Here is a 27,997-nt window from a genome sequence, read left to right on the forward strand (position 1 = left end):
TGAATTGTTTCAGTGGAGGGGCTGTGACCACTTGTGTGAGTCTCTCTCTCTTTGTGGGTTTGTTTGTGTTTGTGTTGGCAGGAGTGTGTGTGTGTGTGCGTGTGTGTGTGCAGCTATGTGCATTCTTTTTTTGTGTGTGTTTGTTGACCTGGGAGTGTATTAGTGAGGCCACCCCCCCCCCCACCCCCCCACCCCCCACACCCCCACACCCCCTTGTTAACGTTGACGTCCATAAAAGGAAATCTTTAAGTTTGTCACATGACAACAATCTGAGGAATGTAAGACCGGTCACATGGGATGCTGTCTCAAGGAAAGCAGCTTTACCCCCTAAGGACTGTGAAATGATGTGTGTGTTTGTGTAGGTGTGTGCGTGTGTGTGTGTTTCTGTAGATACGTGTGTCTGTCCAATTCCTATTTGCAAGCAACCACAGTAACCCCACGAGTATTTCAATGAGTCAGCGATGAACAGTGCATCTCTGTGTCTTTTTCTTGAGTGCATGTGCCTTCCTATGATTGTGTGTGTGTGCGTGTGTGTGTGTGTGTGTGTGTGTGTGTTTGTGATTACAGGGGAATTCACAACTTGAGAGATTTCACTTCTCTTTCAGTTATGTTTCAGTAACTGGAAACTGCAGAGGAGGACGTTCCAATTTCCTTCTCAGACAGAAGGAGAAGAAGAAGTGTGTGTGTGTGTGTGTGTGTGTGTGTGTGTGTGTGTGTGTGTGTGTGTATGTGTTAGTGTGTGTACATTTACTTCATGTGTGGCCTGTCTTGAGTTTTAGTCACAAGTGTACAAAGGTGGGCGCCTTCGACTTCAGGATCCGAGATGTGTCAAAAAACTTCAAAATAAAAGCCCCCACTTCCTGCTCTACCGTCTCATGGCCCTGCGTGGGACGTGGTGTAAAATAGTACCTTTTTTGTGTGTGTATGTGTTTCAACAAGCGTAATGACAGACGAGAAATTAAAATCAGCCCTCCACACCACTTCCTAAAGCTGAGGCTGCCAAGTGGCTGCAGCTGATGCTGCTCTGTGCTGCCTCCTACAGCTACCGACCGTGACTGAGACCACAACGTTGTCACTTTATGTCACAGAGAGGGACTTCCTCTAAACTCACTGTGAGGCACGCTCCATATAAGGTAGGTATCGACACAGAAGCCGTCACTTTACAGGGTCAGACAGGGGCATTGGTGCAGGAAAGAAGGAAGCTGCTTGTCCCACGTTTCCTTGTGTCTTTGTGCTTGTTGGACACTTTGAGCAACAGTCTGCTGAAGCTGTTTCGCTGACATCAGCAGACCATTTCTGGGTTTTATTTTTTCCCAAAATGGACCAACAGAATGAGCGACTTCCTGTTTTAGCTTCAATTGCATCAGCGCTGCATTAATGTCGTTTATTAACCCTCAAAGGTGATATTCCTTCCCAAACTGTGTCGTCAGCCGCCATCTTCTCGAGTAAACGTGTTGTTGTTCGCTGCATTTAATCTCAAAGTTTCAAGGCCCGAACACAGCAAAGTACTTTCTACAGCCACGCCTGACTCGCAGTAATGACAAACACAATCACAAATCACAACATGTTGATGCTTCCAAGTTATTGCTTCTAACACTTGAGCACAAAAGTACAGTTGAGGCCAATTTGGTCATGAACATGTTTGTCAGAATGTGTGTGTGTGACCTGAAAGGTTAAGGACCAAAGTCAGAACAGTTCATCCTGAAGGGGGACATGAGTATTTGTACCAAATGTATAAATACATTTAATGGCAATCCATCTAATAAATCGAAAGAAATATGGAACAAATTGGTCGATTCACGCCATTCGAAAATAAACATCGGAATGATGAGTTAAACGGAAGAGACATGAGATATGAGACATGTGAATAAAACCATAATTATTCCTCTCCTGATCTTTGTGCCGGTATCATCTGAGGAATGCGCTGTCCAACAACACAAGACATTTCTAAACAGATTCTCACTCGAGCGTCTGTCATTCCTGGCAGTTTGTTTATCTGTGCGTGACCTCCACTGACTACATTCCCACCACCTCACCTCCTCCACCCCAGGCTTTCAGGGCAAGAAAGATTACAAAAAGAGACACAGAGAGAATGGAGGAGAATGTGGGAGAATAAAGACAGAATAACGAGGTGGAGCCGAGAAGGAGAAAGAGCAGAGTTAGAAGAGGACAGGCAGGGATATCAGATGGATTCATTCATAATCCTCCTGTGACTCAACAACCCCCCCCCCCCCAGTTGGGCACACAAACACATGTGACAAGGGGAAACTGGAGGTGGTGATGTAATGGCCGGCTGTCCTCCTCGAGAGTAGACTCGGCTGGAGTCACCTCTTTTGTCTCTTTACTCATTTGGTCTTTTACTCTTTCCTTGTCATCTCCTCGACTCTGGTGTGTTTCTCTGGCATGGCCATTTACTCCACCATCCGTGTGTGTGTGCGTGTGTGTGTGTGAAACGCTTGCTTTTAAAGGGCAAGCTCAAGGTATGTTTCACGAGGAGAGGATAGGATAGAAATAAGGATGGAGCTATAAGCATGAGGACATGTGTGTGTGTGTGGGTGTGTGTGTCTGTTACAGCTAATGATTCCCTAAGCAGAGGGATAGAATCAACTCCCCAAAAAATGTAGGTCAAAAGGCACTGCGTTGCACAAATGTGTAGAATGATGACACACAACTGCGTGTGTGTGTGTGTGTGTGTGTGTGCTGAGGTGCTGGGGGGACAGCCAGTGTAAGCAAATGTAAAAGCTCTTCATGAAACCTTCAGTTGCAGCTATTCCCTGTAGAGCCATAGCTCCACACGTATATGTGAAAGTGTTCAGTAGGTGTTCAGGTGTGTGCGTGTGTGTGTTATGTGTTATGTGTGTGTGTGTGTGTGTGTGTGTGTGTGGTAGTATCCACTTATGGCCTGACTGGTGAGTAGAAGAGAGAGATTAGGTGTTTACAGGTAGATAACTCGCTGCACAGTCATTGGCTGAGGGCTGCAGCCTGGACTGGATTGCCCTTTTAAGGAGACTCGTGGTCACAGGCCGGCTGTCGTTCTAGATAGCTCCGTCTCAAATCATTACATTACATTACATGTCATTTAGCTGACGCTTTTATCCAAAGCGACTTACAATAAGTGCATTAAACCATGAGTCCAAACTCAGAACAACAAGAATCAAGCAAGTACAATTTCCTAGATAAAGTTAAATTACAAAGTGCTATCAGTAAGAGCCATTTAAGTGCTACTAAAGTGCTACTACGGCTCTACACGGAGACTTTCTGCTGTCCTGATGTCAATGGGGAGCTTGTTCCACCAATGAGGAGCCAGCACAGCAAACAGTCGTGACTTCGTAGAGTGTTTAGCTCATAGTGATCACCCTCCTTTTAATTCTACCCCTCCCTTTCTTTTATATTCTACCCCCCCACCGTCTTGTCTTTCCCCTCTTTACCTCTGCATAGTCTGGCTGACTCCCCCTCTCTGCCCATCCTGCTGTTTTACAGACTCCAGTCTGGTGTGAGAAGCTTTGCAGGACAGTAGAATGAGGAAAAGGGAGCGACGCCTTTCTTGGATCATCTGATTGTAAGCTGATAACCTGGAACATGCTTGCAAGCTGTTACATAAAGGATAGGAGACAACCTGAGAGACACTGTGTGTGTGTGTGTGTGTGTGTGTGTGACACAGTAAGCAGCAGGCCATTTTCTTGTCTCCCTCCCGTTTCCTTGGTAACGCACAGATAACTCGGTTAGTCACACTGCTATTTTTTATTTTTTTTACGTAAAAGGTATCGCTTGTGACCAAACCGCTCTGTCTTTGAGAGGAAATGGAACATGTTGAGCTTCAACTCTTCATTTTACAATATCACATATGACACTATTGTTTGTCTCTGTGTCTGCTATTGAGCAGCTATTGTGAACAATTAAGGACCAAACATGTTACGATGAAGGTTATATGTGTAAAGTTCTGTTGAGCCCAATATACACACAATAAATTAAACATTAACATGTGTTAGTCTGCACTCCAGCAGAGGAAAGTTTCTATATCTTTGGGGACCTGATGGGAAAGCTGACGAGTCCCACAAATAAAATTGTGTGCATACGTCCACGAAGGCAGCACATTCACAACACACTAACATCGTGGTTTTAATCTGCTTTTCATTGAGGTCTAATGGGGTACTTATGGAAGATGTGTACAGTACAGTAGTTAAAAACAGGAGGTGGGCAACACACTGGGGGCATTTGGGAGAAACGGTTAATTAAAAAGAAGTTGTTACATGAAAGATCAAGGGGTGAAGCTTTTGATGTTGCACTACACTCTAAAATTAGTGGGATCTGTCTGTATACTGGGATCAAACCAGTGTAGCCCCTGGTTTAATCGACAAAGGCGACTGGTCAGTGTGTTTAAGATGGCCATCTGCACCAGATGTTAATGATCCCAATGTGTGTGTGTGTGTGTGTGTGTGTGTATGTGTATGTATGTGTGTGCGTGTAGTCATGGGTAATATCATGGGGTGTGTGCCTGTGTGTGTGTCAGCAGATGGTGTGTGACTGTCACACACATGCTGTCTTCCATTATCAATTGTCAAACATCAATTATTCACACCGGGAGATCAAAACCAATGAAGATAATTCCGAAACAAATTTACTGTAAAATCGGTCAAATCGATAAACCTTCCCCCTAAAATCGTCAAAATTACAAACATATTTGGAACTGATCACACCAAGTCTGTGTCTGTCCATTCTTGTTGTTGATGTGTGTGTGCGTGTGTGTGCACTGTATATGCATGTGTGTAAAATGAAAAGGAGCAGCAAAGCTAAATCTTTCAGGGGGTCTGTGTAATAAGAGGCCAACATAGAACAGCTGGTGTTAGTGCTTGACGATGTGTGTGTGTGTGTGTGTGTGTGTGCGTCCAAAGAGGCTCTGTTAGGGGGCCTCCAACCCTTTGTTGCAAGAGGGCATATCATTAGCATCTAAACCTTCCCATTGCCCATGAAGAGAGATAAAGAGAGATAAAAAGCTGAGGAGAGAGGAAGGGAGTGAACGAGACACAGAGAGGGAAAAAGGGGGAGAGAAAGAGAGAGAAATTGGAAGAGGTAGAGTGTGTGTGTGGTGGTGGTGGTGGGGGCGGGGGGCCGAGGAAAGAGGGGACTCAGGGGATACAACAGGAAAGTGGCTGCAATGACCAGCAACACCTGCCAGCTCAAATAAATGTACCCTCTATGTGTGTGTATGTGTGTGTGTGTGTGTGTCGGCCGTTCTGAACAGTGTAGTTGTGTGGGTTTGTGACAATGAAAATGTTTCAGAAGTAGGTGGATGGTCTGACTGGTGTAGTTTGCTGCTGTCACCAGTGGGTGGAGCAACAGAGCTCCTTTAGACTCCATCGGTGACAAGCAGCAGGAAACAGACATGTAAGTAATTACCACTGGTCCCATAGTAATCATGATATAAGTAATATATGAACGCCAAGGTGCAGGTGTAGGGTTGTAGAGTGCTTTTTACAATGTGTTACATTAAAGCCAAATACTGGGTGTTTTACAGGTACCGTTATTACATAGTAATACATGCATCTATTCTACTGGAGGACACTGAACAGGTTTTATACGTTGAGACACTTAAAAGGAACAAAAATATCAAAAGGACCACTTACACGTGGTCCTTTGGTACACATCGCTGTGTGGTCTGCAACATGACCATGTTTAAACTTCTCTAATCAATGTTTTTATAGGAACAATGGATCCCCCGGTTACATGTGAAAACGACATGTGAACAGTTTTAATGCAAAGTGAATGAACTGTATCAACCTCTGAGAGCAAAAGGTCAAACATTGTAAATGAAACATGGAAGAAGCCCAGTTCAGGGCAAGGTAAAGAAAAGCTCGCCATGGAGGGTGATGGATATTTGCATAGGCCTACAATACCTGACCTAAATAAAGCCACTGTCAATTGTATGTCGATGTTGTGTTTACAGCTTGCTCTGCTTCCACCAATAAAACATCAGTGAATGCAGCTATAAGATAAAACATCTGCAAATAAGTTGACCAAATCTAAAAGTGAGCCCCATTTCCTTTGCTTCGTCACAGGAGTCCATTTCTTTTTGAAGATGGAGAGAAAAAAATACTATGCTGCTGTTTACTGCCTCAGAGATCAAAGAATCAGCACAAAGTGTAATGAAAAAGGAGGGAGAGATATTCAGGCGACTGACCACAGTTAAAGTGTGGATTCATGAGGACAGGATGTGATGTCACAGGCCCTCGCTGAGAAGCAGGAAGAGGTATTTTTAGTGGCATCCTGATCAAGTTTCCTTGCAGTCAGTGCTGGAGGCGGCAATCGGCTCCCGCAATCAATTCAAGCACGCACATACGCACACACACACACACACACACACAGACACACACACACACACACACACACACAGCAGTGTGACCTTGAAAAGAAAATCAGCGTCTCATTTCTTCTCCTAGAGAAATCAGTGTGTCTGCTGTTGGGGGATGGGGAGTGGAAAATGAGATGATGAGACAGTTGCATACATAGCTGACCGCCGTGCTACCACACACATGCACACACCCATGACACTAGCATACAAGCACATACACAGAGACACACACTGACACACTAACATACACCATGCAATTCCCCGCCCATGCCTCACTACCCTGTTTCTCTTGACTGACCTATATCTTTCTGTTGGCTACAGGCATCATGGCCACATAGACACACACACACACACACACACACAGACTCACACACACTTCGTTTAATGTGTTAAACAGAGGGAGAAGCTATTAAGTTGCGGTGCTGATCTTGGCTCAACTGCTCTGCTGTCACCATGACAATGAGGGGGTAGAGGAGCTGGAGGCACCCCAAAAGCACACACACACACACACACACACATGCTGACCTATGACCTGACCGTTGTGTGGAGAATGGAGGCGAAGGAGAGGAGGGGAGTGTGTGGTGTTCCCCAGTGGCTCTAGCTTCCAGCTCTTTGTTGGTGGAGAGGAGGCCCTTGGTAGGGCTGCAGCTGTGCGCGCACACACACACACACACACACACACACACAAACACACACACATTCCTCTGTGATTGCAAGAAACACGAGCACACACAACTCCCTGACTCGTACAGCCATTTCACACGTTTAACACATTTATATATGGCTCAAGTGTAAATAAGGTTATTATAATAATGCAGTTGAAATTAAATATTGCAATGCTCATACAAATAAATAACGAATGGAGCTCAAACTGCTTCACAATGAGGTGAAAATACAGAGAAGAAACACCATTTCAAATTCAAACTCTGTTCTGTTTCTTCCTGTTTCTGAGGAAACATGATCCTAACAACCAGACCAGGAGGAGAGGGAAAGAGAGACAGCTGTGAGTCTCGGGACAGCTGCCGTCATGGAAACAATCAATGCAATCAATAGAAAGGCCGCCTGTGATCAAGGATAACTACAGGAAGTGTTGGGTCTTCTGCTCCGCTCACCACAACACGTCACATCATGGAAGTAGTGGTGGACACTTGAAAAGAAAACACTTGAAGGTCACCCTTTTTGTCGAAACAATGAGAGATTTGTGCCGTCTGCCTGAGACAGCGTGACGTGATGCCTGATGTCCTCACTCCACCTCAACTCAGACGCTCTGACGCAGACTTTGTCGGCCAGTGGTGCTTAACCCTCGCATCCATTCGGTCTGTCGGTGGTGCCAGTGGAAATGTAGGTTAATGCCGGAGAGGGGACACGAGTTTATCATAATCGTTATGCTGCGTATCGCCGCCCTGAACCTGCCAGAGCTCCTCGCATGTCCCTCTAAATCTGATCGCAATTGACCCGATATGAGACACGTTGACCAGGGGCGTTTGCATGCACATACACATTATCATCATCATCATCATCATCATACAATGCTTTCTGTGACTGATAGGAAGGAATATGGGTCAAATGCATCTTTGTTGTACATTCATCCAGTTTGTGATCCATGACTAAAGGCTGTCACAATATCCCCACAGAGAGAATGAGGAAATAATGAGGAAATTAAGGCTATTAAATAAATCACGCTAAGACGTGGACTTTCCATTCCAAATGAAAGAAGAAAAAAAAAACGTCTCACAATCTGGATGTTGGTTGGCCCATATTTTCCATAAACATCTGGAATGATGTGTCCTGATTGGTGGACATTGTAATGCAGCGGCGAAACGGACGCTCTGATTGGCTCCAGTTCAGAGGTGTGTGATAGACGAGCCCTGATTGGTCAGCCTTGTGTCTTCTGACGCAGTGCTGCAGTGCTGCGCCGTCTGCAGGTGTTGTGTTGTGAGCGTGGCAAGTGTGGCAGCGTGTCTGTGTGTGCGTGTGTGTGTGTGTGTGTGCTCGCTGCAGCAGACCGCCTGCCCTTCATCAACCAACAGATTTGAGGCTGGTCTCCATAGCAACCATCCTCAAAGCTCGGCTTGTGAACAAAGATAGTCTCCCTCTCATCCTCCCCTCTTCCTTTTTGACCAACAGTGTGTGACTCCTGTGGCGAACTCTCTCCGGGGACTTGTGTGTGCACGTGTGTCTGTGTGTGTGGGTGTGTGTGTGCATGTGTGTCTGTGTGTGTGTGTGCGTTCTGTAGGGATGAGGTGTGGTGTAATAACCAGTTATCTTATATCAGGGTCTCTTTAAGAGATGCATAATCAGACAACGGGAGACTGTGTGTGTGTGTGTGTGTGTGTGCGTGTGTGTGTGTGTGTGTGTGTGTGTGTGCGCGTGAGTGTCATGACAGAGCGTCTTCCTTAAAACACATATTTTACATTTGCAATAAAGGAGGCGCCCATCTGGTGGGAAAGATAGACGAAGGATGAGGAGTTATGCACCACCCACACACACACACACACACACACACACACACACACACACACACACACACACACACTATACAGTGTTATCTCTGTAGTGGTTGTTGCAGCTTGTGTGAATAGCTTCCCTCACTTTTGGCACTTCATCTATGATGCACAACCCATAACAACACTGATGATGAGGCTGCTCAGCTGTTAGCACACAGGTCAGTACTAAACTGAGAGTACCAGCCGCTGGCGACACCTACCACTGACCTGGAGGTCGTCAGAATGACAGTTGAATGTCGGGCCGTGGGAACGGGGATTCCTCCTGAAGTGCAGTTGATGCGGTGAGAACCAAAGTGGACAAACACACTCTGTGACTACGATTCTTTGAACTTTACTGAACAAAGTTATTTGATTCAGCAAAAGCAATTTGTTATTTGCTGACAGAGTCAATGGGGATTGGGTTCACATCCTGAACACATCTGGCCCACCTGCCTTTAAACGATTTATGAGGTCAGCTCAGGCTGACTGAGATGAGACAAATAAAGATTAGCAGGAGATCAATTGTACTTTACTTTTTACAGTTTAAACTAATTTCAGCCATAACATTGGAGGCTTCAGAAAATACACAGTCACACATACAGTAACCACCCATGGCCATGGGGGGTTTCCACATAAAGACATCAGCTTCCCTTTAACAGCCTCACAGATCGAACACCTGTTAGCTTAGGGATATTGAGATATTATAATATAATGGATTTGCCCAAGTAGGAATCTCCCGTTCATTGTGATGAGGATTTGGGTAATCAGGCTGGCATTTCCTGACCGTCAAATACATTCAGAGTGGAGCATCTGTGGGTGTTGACTCTCTGCTAATCCCAAAACCTCTGAATCCTCTCATTCATGTGGCACAGGACGACGTGAGGAGCTTGACGATGCCGCTGCGCCGGACACCGTCAGTCAATAAAGAACGAGTCGACTCCGTCCATTTTAGGAACATGCAGTCGCTCTGCAGAGGCCTGATCACTGCACACTTCTCACAGGGAAACAAATGAATGTACTAAACATGAATGTATTTTCAGTAGTTTCTGGTTATCCAATATTCATGCCAGCTTCAAGTGTTCCTCCTATATGTTTACTTCCATGTGCAGCTTTAGAAAACTTAACAGTTGTGAGAAAAACCAACACACTGAGTCTTGTTTAGTACCGACTGCAGTCGGGTGTTTTATTGTGTCGGATTTGTGTTTTAAATCGAGATGAAATGCACAGCAGGCATGTTTAGATGCCCGATGTCCGCGTCAGTTAACATGACATGTTATGCTTTGCATGAAGTGATGAAGTGATCTTTCTCACGGGACCTGAAGGCGGCATTACATCAGCTCTGCCATGTGCCAAAAAAACATCTGCTTCTTAAAATTCAGTAAACAAAATCAGGGATACAAAGGCTGCTTGTGTTGACTGAAGGGACGCTTTGAAGAAAAAGATCCCCAAGTCAGGAGAGCGAAGCACTGAGCAGGAATGTGTTGCTGAGACGACAAAGACCATGAGGCTGACCTCTTTGTACTGGATACTCCTTTTAGAAATCTGTTTTGCCACTGGGCTATGAGAAATAAATATTGTGTAACAGGAATACGCGAAAATGTACCAGAACAAGCCGGGTGATTTTATTACGGCGGATTCTGGAGCTGAAATTCCATTGAAATGTGATTTGTTTGAAGATGTCCTGTCTGCCGATTGGATTAACCCCGGACTGCAGGAGAGAAAGAGACATTACTGGTGATTCGATTACATTTCAGGGTCAAATTACTTTCCGTTTTCCAAACCCACCTGCATGCAGGGAGGCTGAATGAGACACGCTGAAGCATTTCGATGCACACTGGCCCGTGGCGGTCGAAATGTATGAATATTGGTAATTTGTGTGAAGAAGACATTTGCTTCCTGTTAATCTCGACTGTCCAGATAGAGCAGAGAAGCGATAATACCGCTCAGGTCAAACCCACCAAATATTAATGAAGTGATGCTGAGTGATCCAATCCAAGGTCAAAGGTCAGGGTGAGCCAGAGAGCCGGTGGGGGAGTCAATGCTTGGCTCAAGGGCATCCGCTGAACTTGAGGCCTCTGGCTGAAGTCTGGCTTTTAACTCACCCACCAACATGTGCAGCTCTGATCCCAGATCTGCTAATCTTAGAGACTTGCTCCGCATAAATGATGTGTGGGTTTTCTTTTATAGAGGAGGCGGAGGACTCACTACTCTCACTCTCACCGCTCACTTTGCCTACAGACATACAGCGGAGCGGCGTCCGTGTCGGATGGATTCAACAACACTGGTGTAATTTCACTGGGGGAGAGAAGCGAGGTATGAACTATACTTCTTCTTCGGTCGCCGTGTGTATGTGTGTGTGTGTATGTGTGTGTTTTGATTAAAACAGACAAGTGGGCAGCTGCTGCTGATATGATGACCCCCGCCCCCACGCCTCATATATTTGTATGTGTGTGTGTGAGTGCACGCTCATGCACAGAGAAGATGCCAGTGTGATCTGTTTGGCCTCTTTGTTTATGGAGCCGGGCCTTTCCTGCCCTCTGATGTGCTGCTCCAGCCATGAATAGTGAATAGAGCTTTGTGCGCGTGGACGTCCTCATGATTCAAATGCTGAGTCCATCTGATCAGTGTGTCCAAGGGAGAGGGGGAGAGGGAGAGAGGGAGAGAGAGAGAGAGACATGGTGCTGTGGTGCTACCAGTCGGTGGCAAACAGAGCCCCTACATATGAATGGTTGTAAAGTTGTGTAAATACTTTTTAGAGTTTATTTGCAGCCTTCTGTCCCATCTCTGCATTCATTTGACTAATTCGACTTTTAAGAAACACGAGGAGGGAGGTGGCGCGAGGAGCGTTGTGACGGGGAAGCACAAGAGTGGAAAAGAGACACAGCATCAGCAGAGGAAAAGAACTCAGCTCCCAGATTTCTGTCCATCTGAGGGGGCGTGGCCATTTGCGCAACGTCACTGATGGTTATATAGGCTGCAGCTGTGGCAGCGGGCTCGCGCTGCTGAGACAGGCAGAGCACTGAAGACCGGTGGCGCGCGCTCATAGACTCCCCTCTCAGCCAGCCAGTCATACACACACTCCCCAAACAAAGGGAAGCACGCGAGGTAGCGCAGCATCCCACTCTTTCAGCCGCGAGCTCACTAGCAGAACCGCCCTCCCATCCCCAGTCCCTCTCAGACAGAACCGGTCCAGTCCGAGGCTCGAGAGCACAGAACCGATAATGACGACTAACGGCGCGACTAACGGAACCAGCGACATGCTGCAGATCCAGTTCGGGCTGATCAACTGCGGGAACAAATACCTAACGGCGGAGACCTTCGGCTTCAAAATCAACGCCTGCGCCTCGTCCATGAAGAAGAAGCAGATCTGGACCCTGGAGCAGAGCGGCGACGACTCCAGCGGCAACGTGTTCCACCTCAAGTCCCATCTGGGCCGGTACATCGCCGCCGACAAGGACGGGAACGTGACCGGCGACAGCGAGACCCCGGGCCCGGAGTGCCGGTTTGTCATCACCGCGCACGATGACGGCCGCTGGTCCCTGCAGTCCGAGCCGCACGGGCGCTACCTGGGCGGCACCGAGGACCGGATCATCTGCTTCGCCCAGACCGCCTCGGTGGCGGAGAAATGGAGCGTGCACATCGCCATGCACCCGCAGGTGAACATCTTCAGCATGACGCGCAAGCGGTACGCGCACCTGAGCGGCAAGGTAGACGAGATTGCCATCGACCGGGACGTGCCGTGGGGGGTGGACTCCATGATCACGCTGGTGTTCCGCGAGCAGCGCTACCACCTGCAGACCTCCGACAACCGCTTCCTGCGGAACGACGGCGCGCTGGTCGCCACCGCGGACAAGAGCACGGGCTACACGCTGGAGTTCCGCTCCGGCAAGGTGGCGTTCAGGGACTGCGGCGGCAAGTACCTCGCGCCCTCCGGGCCCTCCGGCACCATGAAGTCTGGCAAGAGCGCGCGCGTGGGCAAGGACGAGCTGTTCGTGCTGGAGCAGAGCCACCCGCAGGTCGTGCTCACCGCTGCCAACGAGAGGAACGTCTCCACCCGGCAAGGTGTGTGTGTGTGTGTGTGTGTGTGTGTGTGTGTGTGTGTGTGTGTGTGTGTGTGTGTGTGTGTGTGTGTGTGTGTGTGTGTGTGTGTGTGTGTGTGTGTGTGTGTGTGTGTGTGTGTGTGTGTGTGTGTGTGTGTGTGTGTGTGTGTGTGTGTGTGTGTGTGTGTGTGTGTGTGTGTGTGTGTGTGTGTGTGTGTGTGTGTGTGTGTGTGTGTGTGTGTGTGTGTGTGTGTGTGTGTGTGTGTGTGTGTGTGTGTGTGTGTGTGTGTGTGTGTGTGTGTGTGTGTGTGTGTGTGTGTGTGTGTGTGTGTGTGTGTGTGTGTGTGTGTGTGTGTGTGTGTGTGTGTGTGTGTGTGTGTGTGTGTGTGTGTGTGTGTGTGTGTGTGTGTGTGTGTGTGTGTGTGTGTGTGTGTGTGTCAAAAACATACCAATCCGTTTGGTTTTAACTTACACCGAGCGTAACGCTAACAAATGTGTTGGCTTACCTTGGGAACATAGCAGTAGATGATTCCATGGTCCTTGTGAGATTGTGTTGGTATCTCATCCTCTGGCTGAGCAAAGATGAAAGTGATGGAATGTCACCGCCCCCTCCCCCCATGCCTTGTAATGTATTGATGTGCATCTCTAAATTGATTTAAACAGAGCTGAACGTAGGAGCCGAAGCACTCTTCACCGGGTTTTCAGTGAATTTAAAGACAGCCGACATGAAAAGAGCGTGACAAAGAAGTGCACAGAGGCCTCGGCCATGTGAACACACACACACTCTGCATCATGTGTTCGTGTGCCACCATTCAAATGTAAAACAGCCATAAACTAGCAGGAGGCTGAACTGGCACGAAACAGAACTGCACCAGTCAGAGGAGAGGAAAGATGCACGCTTAATGTTTTTTTTAAAAAACTGTAAAATGATGTGTAAAATCCTTTAATCCAGATGTTTTATAACAATAGATACCCTAACCCTACTGCTTTTTTTTTTTTTTAAGTTTGCTTTTCACTCAATTTTGCGAAACCTTAGTCATCCGCAAATAAGTTGCCAAACGGAACGTAGTTAACCACTTTTGGCACGCAGTCCCGATGTCATGGCAACGCCGACTACATCTGCACCTGAACTCTTCACACATTTATGGTTCCTCATGTAGTTCAGATATTCACTGGTTACTGTAGGGTTTCTTCGTTTTGTGTGTGTGGTTGTCAGCTGTAAAAGAGTGGGCAGAGATGCAAGCTTGTCCTTCTTTTTTCTTCCCTCACTTTTTCCAGCTGCTCCTTCGCCATCACCTCCTTTCACCTCAGCTCATGTTGCCTCCCTTTTTTACATCTCGTCTTTTCTTAATGCCGTCTCCTGTCCATCCTCCCTTGATGTCTACTTCTTTGCCTCCTCTCCCACTCTTTCAGCCTTCAGGGCTGGCTGCTGCTGCTGAGGTCATTACGAGTGGCATCCCTCATGTTGAAGATTACAAACATTAATCAGAAGCCCTTAAATGTAACATCAGAGTGAGTGTATCATGCTCTTAAAAACCTCTTTGAGTCAGCACAGCTTTCACTGTCTGCTGTAATGAATGATAGAATATCCGACACATTTTAGTGTCTTGTCGAAGACAATACAATGATGCAATAGGTTTAGTGGTTTTGCCTCCTTCTGACAGTATGAATCGTCTATCCTTTTGTTCAGCTCCTGTCTCCTTTTTGTTCAGCCTCCCAGCTTTGTTTACTTGTCGAAGGGACATTTACCCACATGTCTCCATCAGCTGTTAGCCCTTATTCCTCAATGTGGGTCTCTGGCACAAAATGGAGGCCCGTTTTGGAAGCTGGAGGCTGATAACAAGGGTCACGCCATGGAAACATTACAAATCCTGGCGATTTAAAAAAAAAAAAAAAAAAAAAAAAAAAAAAAAAAAAAAAAAACCTGGATCTGTTGGAATTATATGATGAGCATGAATTTCACTTTAATAATACCCCCGTGACAAATTAGATTGCTGCCTGTGAGACATTTTGCTAAATTGGATTATGACTCGAGTGCCACAGCAACATCCTGCTCACGCACATGCAAGTGAGTAATACGAGAAATGTGTTGCATGCAACACATCAGGGCTGCCATGGGTTTTTTGATCAGTCGATTAATAGATTTTGTCGACTTATTGTCCGAAAATGAGAATCACAATGTGACATTTAAAGATATTTGGTTGACTTATCACAGAAGACTAATGCAATTAGCATAACATCTCATTTCAGAAGCTGAAAACAATTAGTTGTTGGCATTTTGTTCTCAAGAAAATGAAATAATCTATTTAATTTTTTTTTTTAATTATTAATTTTGTCGTTCTATCTCTAAAAACATTTCTCTATAGTGCAACTGGTGGTCCAAAACTTCCCAGGGTGCTTTTTGAAGAGGACTTTCTTGTGAATGTTAGTGTTTCCACCGTTGGTTGACTCTCCCTTTACCTTCCAGTAAATTACCCAATGAGTTGGATGGATACGTTGACTTGAGATATCAGAACTGGTATAAGAAAATGTTGTTTAGGTGCGCCACTAATTAGAACTCAATGGCCGATATGATGCCTTGCTCAAGGACACTTGTGCTGGGCATTTGAAGCCGTGTCCTCTGCAGCTCAAATCTGTCCAAAAGGAACAGGAGGTCTGAATCCTTTTAGAGGAAGGCCTCCAACAACTGGATCATTGGGATGTGGATTAAACGTTGAGCAGAATTAAACTGCCTCCAGACAGGTTTTTTAAACCGACAGCTGCTCATAGCTCATCTGCAGCCGCTATTTTCCTGGCAGACCTCAGCCAGGATGGCAACTGAAGCTGGCTGGCTTTTCATTAGTGATCGTGGGCTTTTGACTCGAGCGCACGCAAGTGGGTCGGTCCTAAAGCTGCCAAATGACTTTCACTTGGAGGTTTGCGCCTCTCTGATTGCTCGTGGTGTTGGTTCTCGTTTACTTTGCTGTGCCTCGTCTGCCACCTCAACAGCTCAAAAGCTGGAGCTAGTGAATAAAGTAGGTTCAATAAAAGGATAACAAATACAATCCACACAGGAATGATTGCCAAACTACAAAAATAAAAACCCATGTTGTCTAAAAAATGTAGAATTTTCCTTTAAGTAGCTCTAATTGACAATATTAACATACCTTATTTAACAACCTCAGTTTGGAGTCCAACAGACCTAATTATTATGTGGAAACATGTGTTTTATTTCCTTGTTCTACCAACCTCTATCATCATAGATGCTTTACTTTCTGACTCGCTAATAGCTGGAAAGGAGGCTTTTAATTGTCCGACATGTTCACATTACTTAACATGTGCCAGTTGTGTGACGCTATAAATTGGGATTCTTTTTTTTGAATTCCAACAAAGAGCATTACATTATTCGGGTTGATTGAAGCAAGCAGTCTTATCATGTAGGGAACCGGCAGAAATGAGTATAATTTTCACTCTGGCTCCGGCCGTCCCCATTAATCTGACCCGGTGCTGTTGCTGGTTTCCTGACCATACCAGCCACGCTCCTCATCCCTGGAACACGGACGGTCACCAACTTCCTGAGAGACTTGTTTAACGACCCTCACGTGGCCAGAGACACAATTATCAGTTAGCCGGGAGCCCAATGGCCTTTTTAAGTGGCCTGTTCTGGTTGGTTATATCTATATATTCATTCGGTCTGAGAGATGATTGCGGCAAATTCTGTTTTCCCAGTTGGGGTGAAAAGCTTTTTCTAACCCGTCAACATCACAAACGAATGTGCAAATTGATTCAACTGGAAAACAACCAGATGAACGTGGACGAAAAACAAAATGGGAATATGTGAAGTCTTGGAAAGTGCCGTATCTTTGAGCTAGATGGAGAATGAAACTGCAACGAGCGTTCCACGTACATGAAATACATGTCACATTTCCATTATTAAGACGACTTATAACTTTTTCAATTCAGTTTATTTTGTATAGCCCAATATCACAAATTACAAATTTGCCTCAGAGGGCTTTACAATCTGTACAAATACGACATCCCTGTCCCAGGACCTCACATCGGATCAGGAAAAACTCCCCAAAAATAACCTTTCACAGGGAAAAAGGGAAGAAACCTTCAGGAGAGCAACAGAGGAGGATCCCTCTCCCCGGATGGACAGATGCAATAGTTGTCATGTGTACAGAATGAACAGCATTACAAAGTTACATAAACATATTACATGAATATGACAATGTATGAATGGAACTCCAATCCATAACTGCATAGTTTTTCGATCACTCAAAACACGAGGTGACTAAAAATGGCAACCGTGTTCAGTTTTTGCAACCAAAGGCTGATGTTTAGTTGCCTTGAATCATGTATTGTGTTTGTGGTGAAATCAGGAGACAGAAACTGACACTCCATGTTGTGTCGGGCCATGATTCAGCCCTGACACCCTTTCTGTATCCTTCACCCCCCCCCCCACACCCTCCCCGCTGGCAGGAAATGAGACGCACCACGCCGACCTTGGCTGGTGTGTGTTGATCCCTGCAGGGTAGATAGTGGGTGAGGATTTGCTCAATCAACAGCACAACACGCACACACAATCAATCTGTGCATCCTTGGTGATGTTGACTGTATGTAATGCGTTTATAGGCCCTCAGTGTGTGTGTGTGTGTGTGTGAGAGAGTGAGCTGTCTCGTCGACAGCAGCACCAGGGAGCCTCTCCTGCCTGACGTCGTCTACTTTATTATCGGTTAGAGTTCAGCTGGTCTTCAGTGTGTCATTCTGCTCTGGGTGTCTCTCCACATTATTCTCCCCACAATCCAACTGTTTTTTTGTTGCTACATACTGAACATGGAATGAGGTTGAAGTCAATTTACCAAAAGATTTGGGGCATCCTCGGGCACAATACTGCATATCGTATGTCTGACCCCGTTTTTGTCTTTTTTACATTTGTTAGATTGTGTGTGTGTGTGTGTGTGTGTGTGTGTGTGGTTTGTTGCACTGTATAGCAGCGGTGATACAGTATTCAGTGTGTAGGCTGGCTCTACTCTATATGTGTGTTTGGATCAGAACAAAGGCTGATGATATGTCTCCCTGTTTGTGCCCCAGCTGGTCGCCTCCCCAGTCAGGAAAGACACACACACAGTCAGGAAAGACACACACACACACACACACACACACACACGATACAATCGCGTGCGTTCACAGCAGGCCTCCGGTACTGGCTCACAGTAACCAAGGCCAAGTGTGTGTGAGGATTCTGGATGTTTGACTTTCTGAAGAGGGAAGCTTAGTGTGTGTACGTGACCCTCTACCTCCATTAACCCTGGGAGCTTCTCAAAGTGATCAGTCTAGACATATCTGGGCATGACACACACACACACACACACACACACACACCTGACATGCAGCCTCGGCCTCTCTCTGGGTCACGGCCGATGCTCTCCAGGCCTCAGGAGTGTTTTGTCTCCGTCAGTCTTGTATTTTCATGTTGTGTGTACCCGCCAGTGTTTTTCTTTCCTTGTGATAACTCTGGACCAGTTTCAGTGTGTGTGAGACACTAAGCGTTTGACTGTCATGAAAAGAGACGAGCGCTTCCTCCTAGCCACTGACAGACTAGTCAAATATCATCCTAATTTTTCCGAAACATTCCGGCTTGTAAATTGCGTTGACAAGTCGAGTACAAGCCTCTTTGACACCACTGAAAAGTCTCGCCCACATAAATTCAAATATCAAGATTTTGGGGTTGTAATTTATTCAAACCAGCTCGGTGATAATCGGTTCACAGTACAGCATGTAAAGTGTGCCTTTGTTAGTTCACTGGTTTATTTTCCCCTTAGTCTCATGTGCCAGGATGATGACTGACTTCATAGTGTATATTTAAAACATATGTATATTTTAGCGGGAGGTAGTAGCTCTGTCTAAAAGGATATCAAAGGTTGATTCCACTCTTTCTGTACGATAAATATTAGGCTTCGAACAACAGCCGGTTAGCTTAGCATAAGGTAATACCCTGGAATTTAGAAATATGACATTAAATTGATTTTTTTTTTTTTTGGTGCCGATTACTCTAATAGAGATTCTATTTCTACTTACTTTCTGATTCAAACTCTTGATTCAATAGACCATTGGCATCTAACGAATGGATACTTTAACAGGTTATAGCTTTTGAATATTGAATAGAACATCAGAGGTTATTTTTGTTTAGACTCTTTGTGGCACCGAGTAATAAACTGATTCCCGGCGTAGGTAGTCCAACCCCCCGCCCTCTACTGTGCCGAGTGGATGTGTTGGCCGAGCAGGAAACAGCGAGGATTAGAGGAGAGTTCATGTGACTGATGACCCTCTCTTCTCCTCATTTGTCCTCCTCTACTCCTCCTCTAATGTGTTCCTCTAAACCCTCCTCGTCTGTTGCTACTGAACTTACATTTCATCTTGTTTGACCCCGCCCACTTTTGCACCATGTGGTTCTCATTACGGTCACTTATATTTTCCTTCTCAAGTGTGTGTGTGTGTGTGTGTGTGAGTGCGTGCAGCAATTCTTTAGTGTCGAACGCCTTGCGTAACATTTTTTGTGTGACTAGGATCTTGGTTACTTTTACTATAAAGCATCGTTGTGCTTCATTTGGAGACGAATGGCGTGCAGCTTGTTCTGGAGGATGTTGTGAGCAGAACTTTGTGACAATACTCCCCAGAGTCATTCATATTTTCTTTGGACCCTCCGCTTGATTTTGATCACTTACATTCTTAAACATTTCTTCCAATGACGGATGAGCAACCATTTTATAATGACCTGAACAAATTTAATCTGTGAAAGAACTTGATATCCTGCCAAAATTAGGCAACACTGTCAAACGCAACAATCCCATCAGCTGAAGGATATCATAACCAGAGAAGCTGCTTCCAATTGTGACACACATGATGCCATTGTTTATCATCACAAGCCCTTTTGAGGGAAGATGTTTCCTTTTAATGTATTCGACGTTTGAGCCGGTTGTGAGGCTGCAGGAGAACAAGGGGAAGAGGTTGGGGGAGGGCAGCGCACATGAAAAAGGAGACGGCTGGGCAACACATGAGCGCGCTGGTTTGTTTTCTCAAACACATCTTTCTTTCTCCGTCCGTCTCGCTCTGCACACATTTACACAGCAGTCCAACAGAAAGTCCATCTCTCTCTCTATTCAGCCTCGAGCTATAGGTCCATCCACGCCATGACCTCATCATATACAATAGCACGCATTGTGCTGCATGAACTGTGTGTTATCGGAGTGGTACATTGGAGGGTTGTGTGTCTGCATCGTACAGTTGACTTGTGTTTGTTCACCCCTTTGTTGCTCTTAAGTGCTCTAGTGGGGTTGCTGTGATCGTAATGAGGTCTGGTGTTCTGTAGACGTGCAGTCGGGTGTAGACGTGCAGTCGGGTGTAGACGCGCGTGCAGACACGCAGTACAGATTTAGAATCTAAATCTCAAGCCGCAACTCCCATTTGTAACTATTCATATTCAGTATTGATTTAGCCGTTTGATTATCAACTAAGAGTTTTTGTTTTCTTAAATAGTTAAAAATGCCCCCCATAATTATTTCGAGCTCTAGCTGAGTCACCGATGGAGAGTCCGAAAACACAAAATATTCTAGTTGCGGTGATTTGAAAGACAGAACTTGGTTGGCCAGTCTGAAATGGACCAGACTGAAATATATCTACCATTATTGTATGGATTGCCATGTCATTTTGTCAAGATATTCCTGGTGCTAACAGGATGCTAATAACATCATTATGAGCATGTTTGCTGTGCTTAAATACAGCCAGAGCACCGCCCCTTTTTAGGAGACTAGCGGCAGGGCCCCGAGTCCTCCAAGTGAATGTGAACACAGATTATGTCCTATTACAACTAGGACCCATTTTTCTCAATGTTCATATCTTCTAAACATTCTGACAGATAAATCGGTCTACTGTGAGTAAAATTATATATGTGTGTAAAATTATATGTGTGTATGTGTGTATATGTATATATATGTATATGTGTAAAAATATCACATGTGCGTTGAGCTAATATCTGACCCACTAACCTGTGTGTGTGTGTGTGTGTGTGTGTGTAGGTATATATATATATCTCCCAATTGGGCGCCTATTTACACATCATAGTTAGACTGTGTAAAACATCACAATAAACATGAGCAAATATATTGATGTTATACATCAAATTAAACAAGATAACTTGGCCTACAAGAATCAGTTCCACACAACTCAAACACCAACTGAAAGAATTATGAAAATATCATCATCATTTTGTCAGGAGTCAGCCCACTCAGCACGTTTTCGGAACTAGCAACCCGTAGCTCGGTGCTATCAGAAAAAGCAAGAGGACTCCACACAGATTCTAAATGTCTTTTCTAAATCCTTCTGCACCAAAGCATTTCTGAGATATGAGCCAAAGAACACAGCAACATGAATCGATTTAGCGCTTAATGTTGCTTATTTTGGCTTTTAAAAAAAAAAAAAAAATCATTTTTCTTCTTCTAATCAACAAAGACCGCTATATGTTGATGTATTCAACACCATAAGTAATATAAAAGTGAAATATATGGTTTGGTACATGAGAAAATTCAAATTGCCCAAATGCCCATTTCACCTAATTTATCTGTACCTCTAACTTTGTTCTGCTTTACTTTTTCAAAGTCAAACTTTGCAGAGAGACTGATCACATATTGTGCTATGACCTCTGATGTGCTTTTCTGTTTCTGTGCATCTTTCAAAGAGATAATCATCCTGAAAGTGCTTTTTTCTAGGCGAACCTGGAAATTCAACTTTTGCTGTCTTTCATCTTTATTTACTCTTAACCAGTAACATATATATACTAATATGTACACATCTGAACAGAAGCCCACATGTGTTGCCTTTATTATAACACCAACGTTATTCAAATAGCCTTTGTGGTTGCAGAGCTACACCCTTTTTAGTTTGGGTATGATATTTCGAGCAGAAACCTAGAAAATGGCTTGGGGCTTAAAAGGTTTGTTCCTTAACAAATAATCTAAGCAGATAATTAACTATCAAAATAGTTTCGGATTCATTCTTTCGATGGATTAACCGTTTCAGCTCCAGTTGACTCGTCTACATTCATTGTAGATGCCAGTGAAGTGAAGATTATTGTTTCCCCCCCCCCCCTGTGTTTAGTGACCATGACGTGTAATACTTTGAACTGTAGTGGGGTCTGTCTGGACTGTGGTGTGTGTGTGTGTGTGTGTGTGAAATACTTCACTAATCCAAGCCTGTCTGATGTTGCTCTTTTAGTATGTCTGATCCCAACCAGAGGACGTGTGTGTTTGAAGTCATTCATGCCTCACTGTGTGTGAGTGCCTGCATCTGGACTTTTAATGGTCCTCCTCTGCATCTATTTGCAGCCCTCACATGTGCGTTGAGCTAATATCTGACCCACTAACCTGTATTTTAGCTAAACCCCTCCTTCCAACCTGTCTGACCCCACTCAGGTATGGACCTGTCGGCCAATCAGGACGAGGAGGGCGACCAGGAAGTGTTCCAGGTGGAGATCTGTCGCGAAAACCGCAAGTGTGCATTCCGGACCGCCGCTGGGAAATACTGGACCCTGACTGCTAACGGCGGCCTGCAGTGCACCGCCTCCACCAAGTACGCACCGCACACACATCACACTCACCGTCTCTTCTCGTCCACTCGGATGCACGTCTGAAACTTTGCAGCTCGCCACACCTCTGTGTGTGTGTGTGTGTGTGTGTGTGTGTGTGTTACACTAGTCAGTCACAGCTCTTAGTCTGCAGTCCCCTCCCCAGTAATGTGATCTGTGACATGACATGGGAGTTTTGTGTGTGTATGTGGTAGGGGGTGGATGAAGTGTGGGAGGTGAAGAGTGAGTGAACTCATCTCATGGCTGCGGCATGTTGTGGGAGAAGTGGATTTGTATGCAACGTCAACCTGTAGAGAGATTTTCCTTTATGTGCAGTGGTTCTGCCCAGCCAGAGTGCTGGCTGTTAAACCCCTGACCTTTGACCCCTCATCCTGTGAGGCCCCGGACAGAAGTTTCGACACCCTGAAGCACTAAGTGGAGCACTTGGCTCCTTTTTGTTGTATGTCTTAGAAAAGGCCTTTATCTGAGTGTTTTTATAAATGTGTACCTCATATACAGGCCTGTATATAAGATGCATATACAGGGCAGAGACCGAGCACAACAAATATCTTTTTAAAAAAAAGATAAAACTGAGCAGAGCGCCCTGCAGGAAGTCCACTGAATTCCTCCGTCACATTCTTGACATTTGACTCTCCTCACAGATTAGACCACAAGAATCTTCTCTTTCCCCACGTTCCCTTTCAGTGGCTGTAGGAAATGTTTTGAGTGTTCTCTAATAAACGATGGCACGGAACGTGGCAGCGACATGAGAAAATAAAATACCGACTTTGTGCCAAGTGGACGGATTAACAAGCTGCTTGACTCAACTTGAGGAACTACAACAGAAGCTTATCCCTCTACCTTGAGCCTACCTATCCCATTACCCAGCAGTTACTTAGGTTCTGGATTAAACAGCTGGGTGTAGTTTTCTCAGCAACAGGAGAGCGAACTGTGACTGTTTACACCTGACACTCACGCAAGTGTGCTACTGGATCTCTAGCGCCCATGTAAATGTAATTACCCTCCTCATCTCCCCTGCCTGTACTTTCTCTCTGCAGGTCGGCTAATTGCTACTTTGACATCGAGTGGCGTGGGAAGAGGCTGACTCTCCGGGCCGCCAATGGGAAATACGTCGCCGCCAAGAAAAACGGCCAGCTAGCGGCCACCATCGACTCTGCCGGTCGGTGAGATTTGTTGAATCAGCCTTTCAGACAATGACTGACTCACTGATTTACTTTACAGCAGTGATTTGGGGAGGGATTTCAGTAAAGTGCAGGCTGTGTGTTCCAGTTGTTTCTTGGCCTCGAAGGCTTCAGCACTGACTCAGCAGAATGTAACGTTCACTCTTTGGGGATTCAGACTTGTTGACGGCGAGTTGCTTTTTAAGTTAATCCTTTGACTGGAAACATAAAGGGTAAACTCCTGAGTGTACAGAGTCACAAGGAGCTTTCACCATGACACACAAACGGGTGTCACAAAGTCCATTCACTCGAGTAGATTTTCATTTTTTCCTACTTGTATAATGTTCTTCTTACTGCATTTTTCTGACCGCTCTCGTTACTAGTTGGCTTTCAAATCATGAATTTAAAACTTTGAAAATACATTTTTAGAGGGAGAGTCAGAAAGATGAATACAGATTAGTGGCTTCCCATAGATTTATCTTTTGATTGTGTTGAGTGCTAGTTTAACAAAAGCACTCGACAAGCTTAATTCCGGGATCTGATTGGGGGCACATAAAATGGCAAATTGTTCTTTTTACACATGGGTTAAACAAACCAGATTTAACGTATTAAATTAGTGATCTTTAGAAGGCTTGCATTTAATAGACGGACATGAGCTTGGTATTTAGCGTCTTTTTAAACTTTCAGCTAGAAAGCAAATATACATACTATTTAAAATCACTTTAGCTATTCCTTTAACAACACCAGCTCATACAGATGTTGACATTACAGCTAATGTGGAGACTGTTTCAAGACACAGGCTTCCTGTCAGAGAGCGGAGCTGAAGATACGATCATGAAGATACTGTATCTACTACGATCATGAAGATACTCGATCATCATGAAGATACTCGATCATCATGAAGATACTCTGATCATCATGAAGATACTCTGATCATCATGAAGATACTCTGATCATCATGAAGATACTCGATCATCATGAAGATACTCTGATCATCATGAAGATAGAAGATGGAAGATACTCGGATCATGAAGATACTCGGAAGATACTCGGATCATCAAGATCCTCGGATCATGAAGATACTCGATCATGAAGATACTTCGATCATGAAGCGGGTGTTGCGGATCAAAGCTGAAGCTTTCGCTCTGTGCTGCAGTTTCTGACGACGAGGGAGTGGTTTGCTGCCACAGTGCTCTTTTTAGGGCACATTTGAAGCCAAGTTGCCTTGCATACATTTTTAATGAACTGTATGAAAGCCCTCAGCTCAAACATTGTGTAGTACAGGTTTAGATTTAGTTTAATTATTAGGGCCCAGGAGTTGTTTAATTGAATGTATTTAAATCACTCAGCATGGAGTGATAAACTGTTGTGGTGTTGGGTTGTGGCTCCACTCGTTTTTACACGTCGTGCCCTTTTCGTTGTCTCCAGGTGAGTCCGAGGAGTTTCTCATGAAGCTGATTAACCGCCCGATCATCGTGCTGCGCGGGGATCACGGCTTCATCGGCTGCAGGAAGGTGACGGGGACGCTGGACTCCAACCGCTCCACCTATGACTACTTCACCCTGGAGTTCAGAGACGGAGCTTACAGCCTGCAAGGTCAGTTTAGGCATCCTGCCGAAGGACACGTTGGCTACGCGGGCTGTAAACCTGCACTTGTGCAGCAGCAGGCCACAGCCGGCAGCGCGTGTGGAGGGACCTCCTGCAGGCATATAAGGGATTAAATCATTTATTCTTTAAGTGATTCTCATTATGGATTTATGTTTGGGCCAAAAAGAGGGATTTGATTTGGATAATTTCCTCGCCTTCACATTACACGTGTCAAACAAAGCCATTTTAAGCCCAATCTTTTGTTTGCGCCTCCATGTTTTTCACACCCTTCCCCCCACCTCTCTGCCACATGATTGACATCCTCGTTCCTCCTCCCCGCCCCCAAACATATACACACTCATATCCTCTCTCAAATCCATGTGCTCTCCTCCTGCAGACTCCACGGGTAAATATTGGATGGTGGGTAACGAGCAGTCGGTGGTGAGCAGCAGCGATGCGCCCGTCGACTTCCTATTCGAGTTCTGCGACTACAACAAGCTGGCGATCCGCCACGCCGCCGACAGCAAGTACCTGCGCGGCGACCACGCTGGCGTGCTGAAGGCCAACGCCGACGACCTGGAGACCGCCACCCTCTGGGAGTACTGAGGGAAGGCACGGATGAATAAAGTGTGGCAACGCAGCACAACCTGTCCATACACCTACCTATTCCCCCCCACTCCCCTTCCCTCCCGTTCCTCATATTATATCCTGTACTTTTGACTTTATATGTTGATGAACTGCACAGAGAGAACAGGAAGGATAGAAGAAGAAAGGAAGGAGACACTCCTTTCTCCCCTTCCTTCTGTCTATCCCTCCATCTTTTTCCCAGCTCTGCTCTGCAGCGCCGACCTTTATCTGTTGCCATAGTTACCGTGGGGCTGTGCACTTTTTCTGCTCCGATCTGGTTCGCTGCTCGACCTGTCACTTCTCCCTCCTCGCCTTAGGGTTGGGCCGTCCCTCTCCCAGAGCAGAGCAGAGCCACGTTTTAAGAGCCCCCTCCTCTGAGTTAACCCCCCGTCTCCATTGTCTGTGTGAGCAGCACATGTTGGCCGTGGTTTTGCTATCTGACCTGGTCTGCTAGATCTGCTTCTACATGATCAAATCTCCCAAAACAGATCCACCCACCGGATTAAAAAAACTCTGCTTCAGACGTTTCCTGTTGACTAAACACACAGGATGGAGGCCGTGGGTCTGTTTCTGAGCGGTTGCATCGCGTAGAAACAGATTTTCTCTTCTGACCAGGCAGAGTACGTTTGTGTTCATGAGCCCCGTTGCCTCAGTGTGACGTGTAAGTGATATAACTGGAGTGGTTATGATGATAAAGATTTAGAAAATGATGTAATATACGGGTTTAACCCCCCACCCCTATTCATCTCAACTGTAAAATACTCTAACGTAAACCTGTTTCCTGTGTTGTTCTCTAGCTGTGTTGTCATTGGACCAAACAGGATGTAGGAAGTTAAAACGCGTAATCCCCCTCCTCGCGCTGAACCTATTGTCCCGAGAAACGGATTAAAGAAATTAAAAATAGAAATGGTGCGGTCACATACTGTATGTTTACTGCACTTGTCGTACTGGAAGAAAACCAGCACTCCCATGACACACGGTTGGATTTCTTTTTCTACGTCCAAGGCACAGACATTATCATGGATACAGTAGGTAGCCATAGCGACGGGAGTGAAATGATTTATAGACCCTTTTTGGAAGCTGCTTTTTGAATCCTTCAACCAAACCTAGACCTCCAGCCTTTATCTCGACTAAACCTTTGATACTGGATTAACAAACTGTCATCTCTCTCACACACACACACACTGAGAAACTGGAACCTGGTGCTACTAACCCGTGACCTGTTCAGAAATGCTCCAGTCCTGTCGAGCGTGACTCGGCCTGGACTAACGGATGCTGATCTTTCGCCTCGCTGTGTAACCGAAGGGGCTGAAAGAGTTCCCGTAGTCGCCCTCATCTGCTGCTTCTTTACGCTTTAAAGTATCACTGCTTCACAATGAGGTGTGACCAAATTGTTTTTTGCTTTCGTTGGATTTCTTTTGCGTTCCTGACTAGTCGGTGAAGGGATAGGTTTAGAAAAAAAATGGCAAAGAAGCAGACTTTGAATTTGTTGTCTTATTGAACTGGAATGTCTATTCTGCAGTCGTCGCGTAGCACAATGACGCCGTGGGCCCGGCCCTCTTTGGTTCCCTCCCCTTCAGCTTTCTCCATAGCACGAAGCAGCAATGGTTTCTGTCTACTTTTACAATGCAGCAAAGTCTCACTCGGGGGCCCAACGCATTGGTCTCTTCCACCCTTCATCGAGCGTTCCTCTGAAACTAAGTATGCTTGTAGCCCCGTGGAATGATGCGTGATTGTAGCCAGCTCCTCAACAAGTCTGTCCAATTTCCTCTCTGAAGTTTCGAGCATTTTGCGTGAAGGGTCGAGAGTCTCGAGCGAATAAAAGGAGCGGTTGTCCTCGGAGAAACCTGCGTCTCCATGGGAACCAAGACGAAGGCTTAGACAAACGGATGTGGGAGGGTAAACATGTGGTAATGACTGTGCCTTACTCGCCAGTTTTTGGGCAGTAGGAAAATAAAAGATAAAAAGAATCCACATCTTTGCTTTGTATAACTGGAACTTCTTTTTGTATTATTTTGTATAATTTTTTTGATATTGTGGATTAACCTCTCTTGTGCCATTGGTTCACCTAAAATCCAACGACCAATAAAACTGGGATTTGGACTGCAACACGTCTTATCGTTTAT

General features: G+C 45.5%; 1 protein-coding gene across 2 annotated transcripts; it reads left to right on the top strand.

The window, feature by feature from the left end:
- The first annotated feature begins 732 nt into the window (after positions 1 to 732).
- fscn1a (fascin actin-bundling protein 1a) lies at positions 733 to 27,980 on the top strand. Of its 2 annotated transcripts, none has more exons than XM_034539475.1 (7): positions 733 to 1,133; positions 11,074 to 11,148; positions 11,651 to 12,897; positions 22,325 to 22,481; positions 23,535 to 23,656; positions 25,086 to 25,253; positions 25,642 to 27,980. In XM_034539475.1, the coding sequence occupies exons 3-7, from the start codon at positions 12,057 to 12,059 to the stop codon at positions 25,848 to 25,850; spliced, it is 1,497 nt and encodes a 498-aa protein (XP_034395366.1). In that variant the 5' UTR covers positions 733 to 1,133; positions 11,074 to 11,148; positions 11,651 to 12,056; the 3' UTR covers positions 25,851 to 27,980. The 2 variants fall into 2 exon arrangements, with proteins under 2 accessions (XP_034395366.1, XP_034395365.1); XM_034539474.1 differs by lacking the exon at positions 733 to 1,133 and adding an exon at positions 8,941 to 9,137 and having other exon boundaries at positions 9,708 to 11,148.
- The last annotated feature ends 17 nt before the right edge of the window (positions 27,981 to 27,997 follow it).

Source organism: Cyclopterus lumpus, chromosome 8, assembly GCF_009769545.1.
Source record: "Cyclopterus lumpus isolate fCycLum1 chromosome 8, fCycLum1.pri, whole genome shotgun sequence".
Classification (NCBI taxonomy): domain Eukaryota; kingdom Metazoa; phylum Chordata; class Actinopteri; order Perciformes; family Cyclopteridae; genus Cyclopterus; species Cyclopterus lumpus.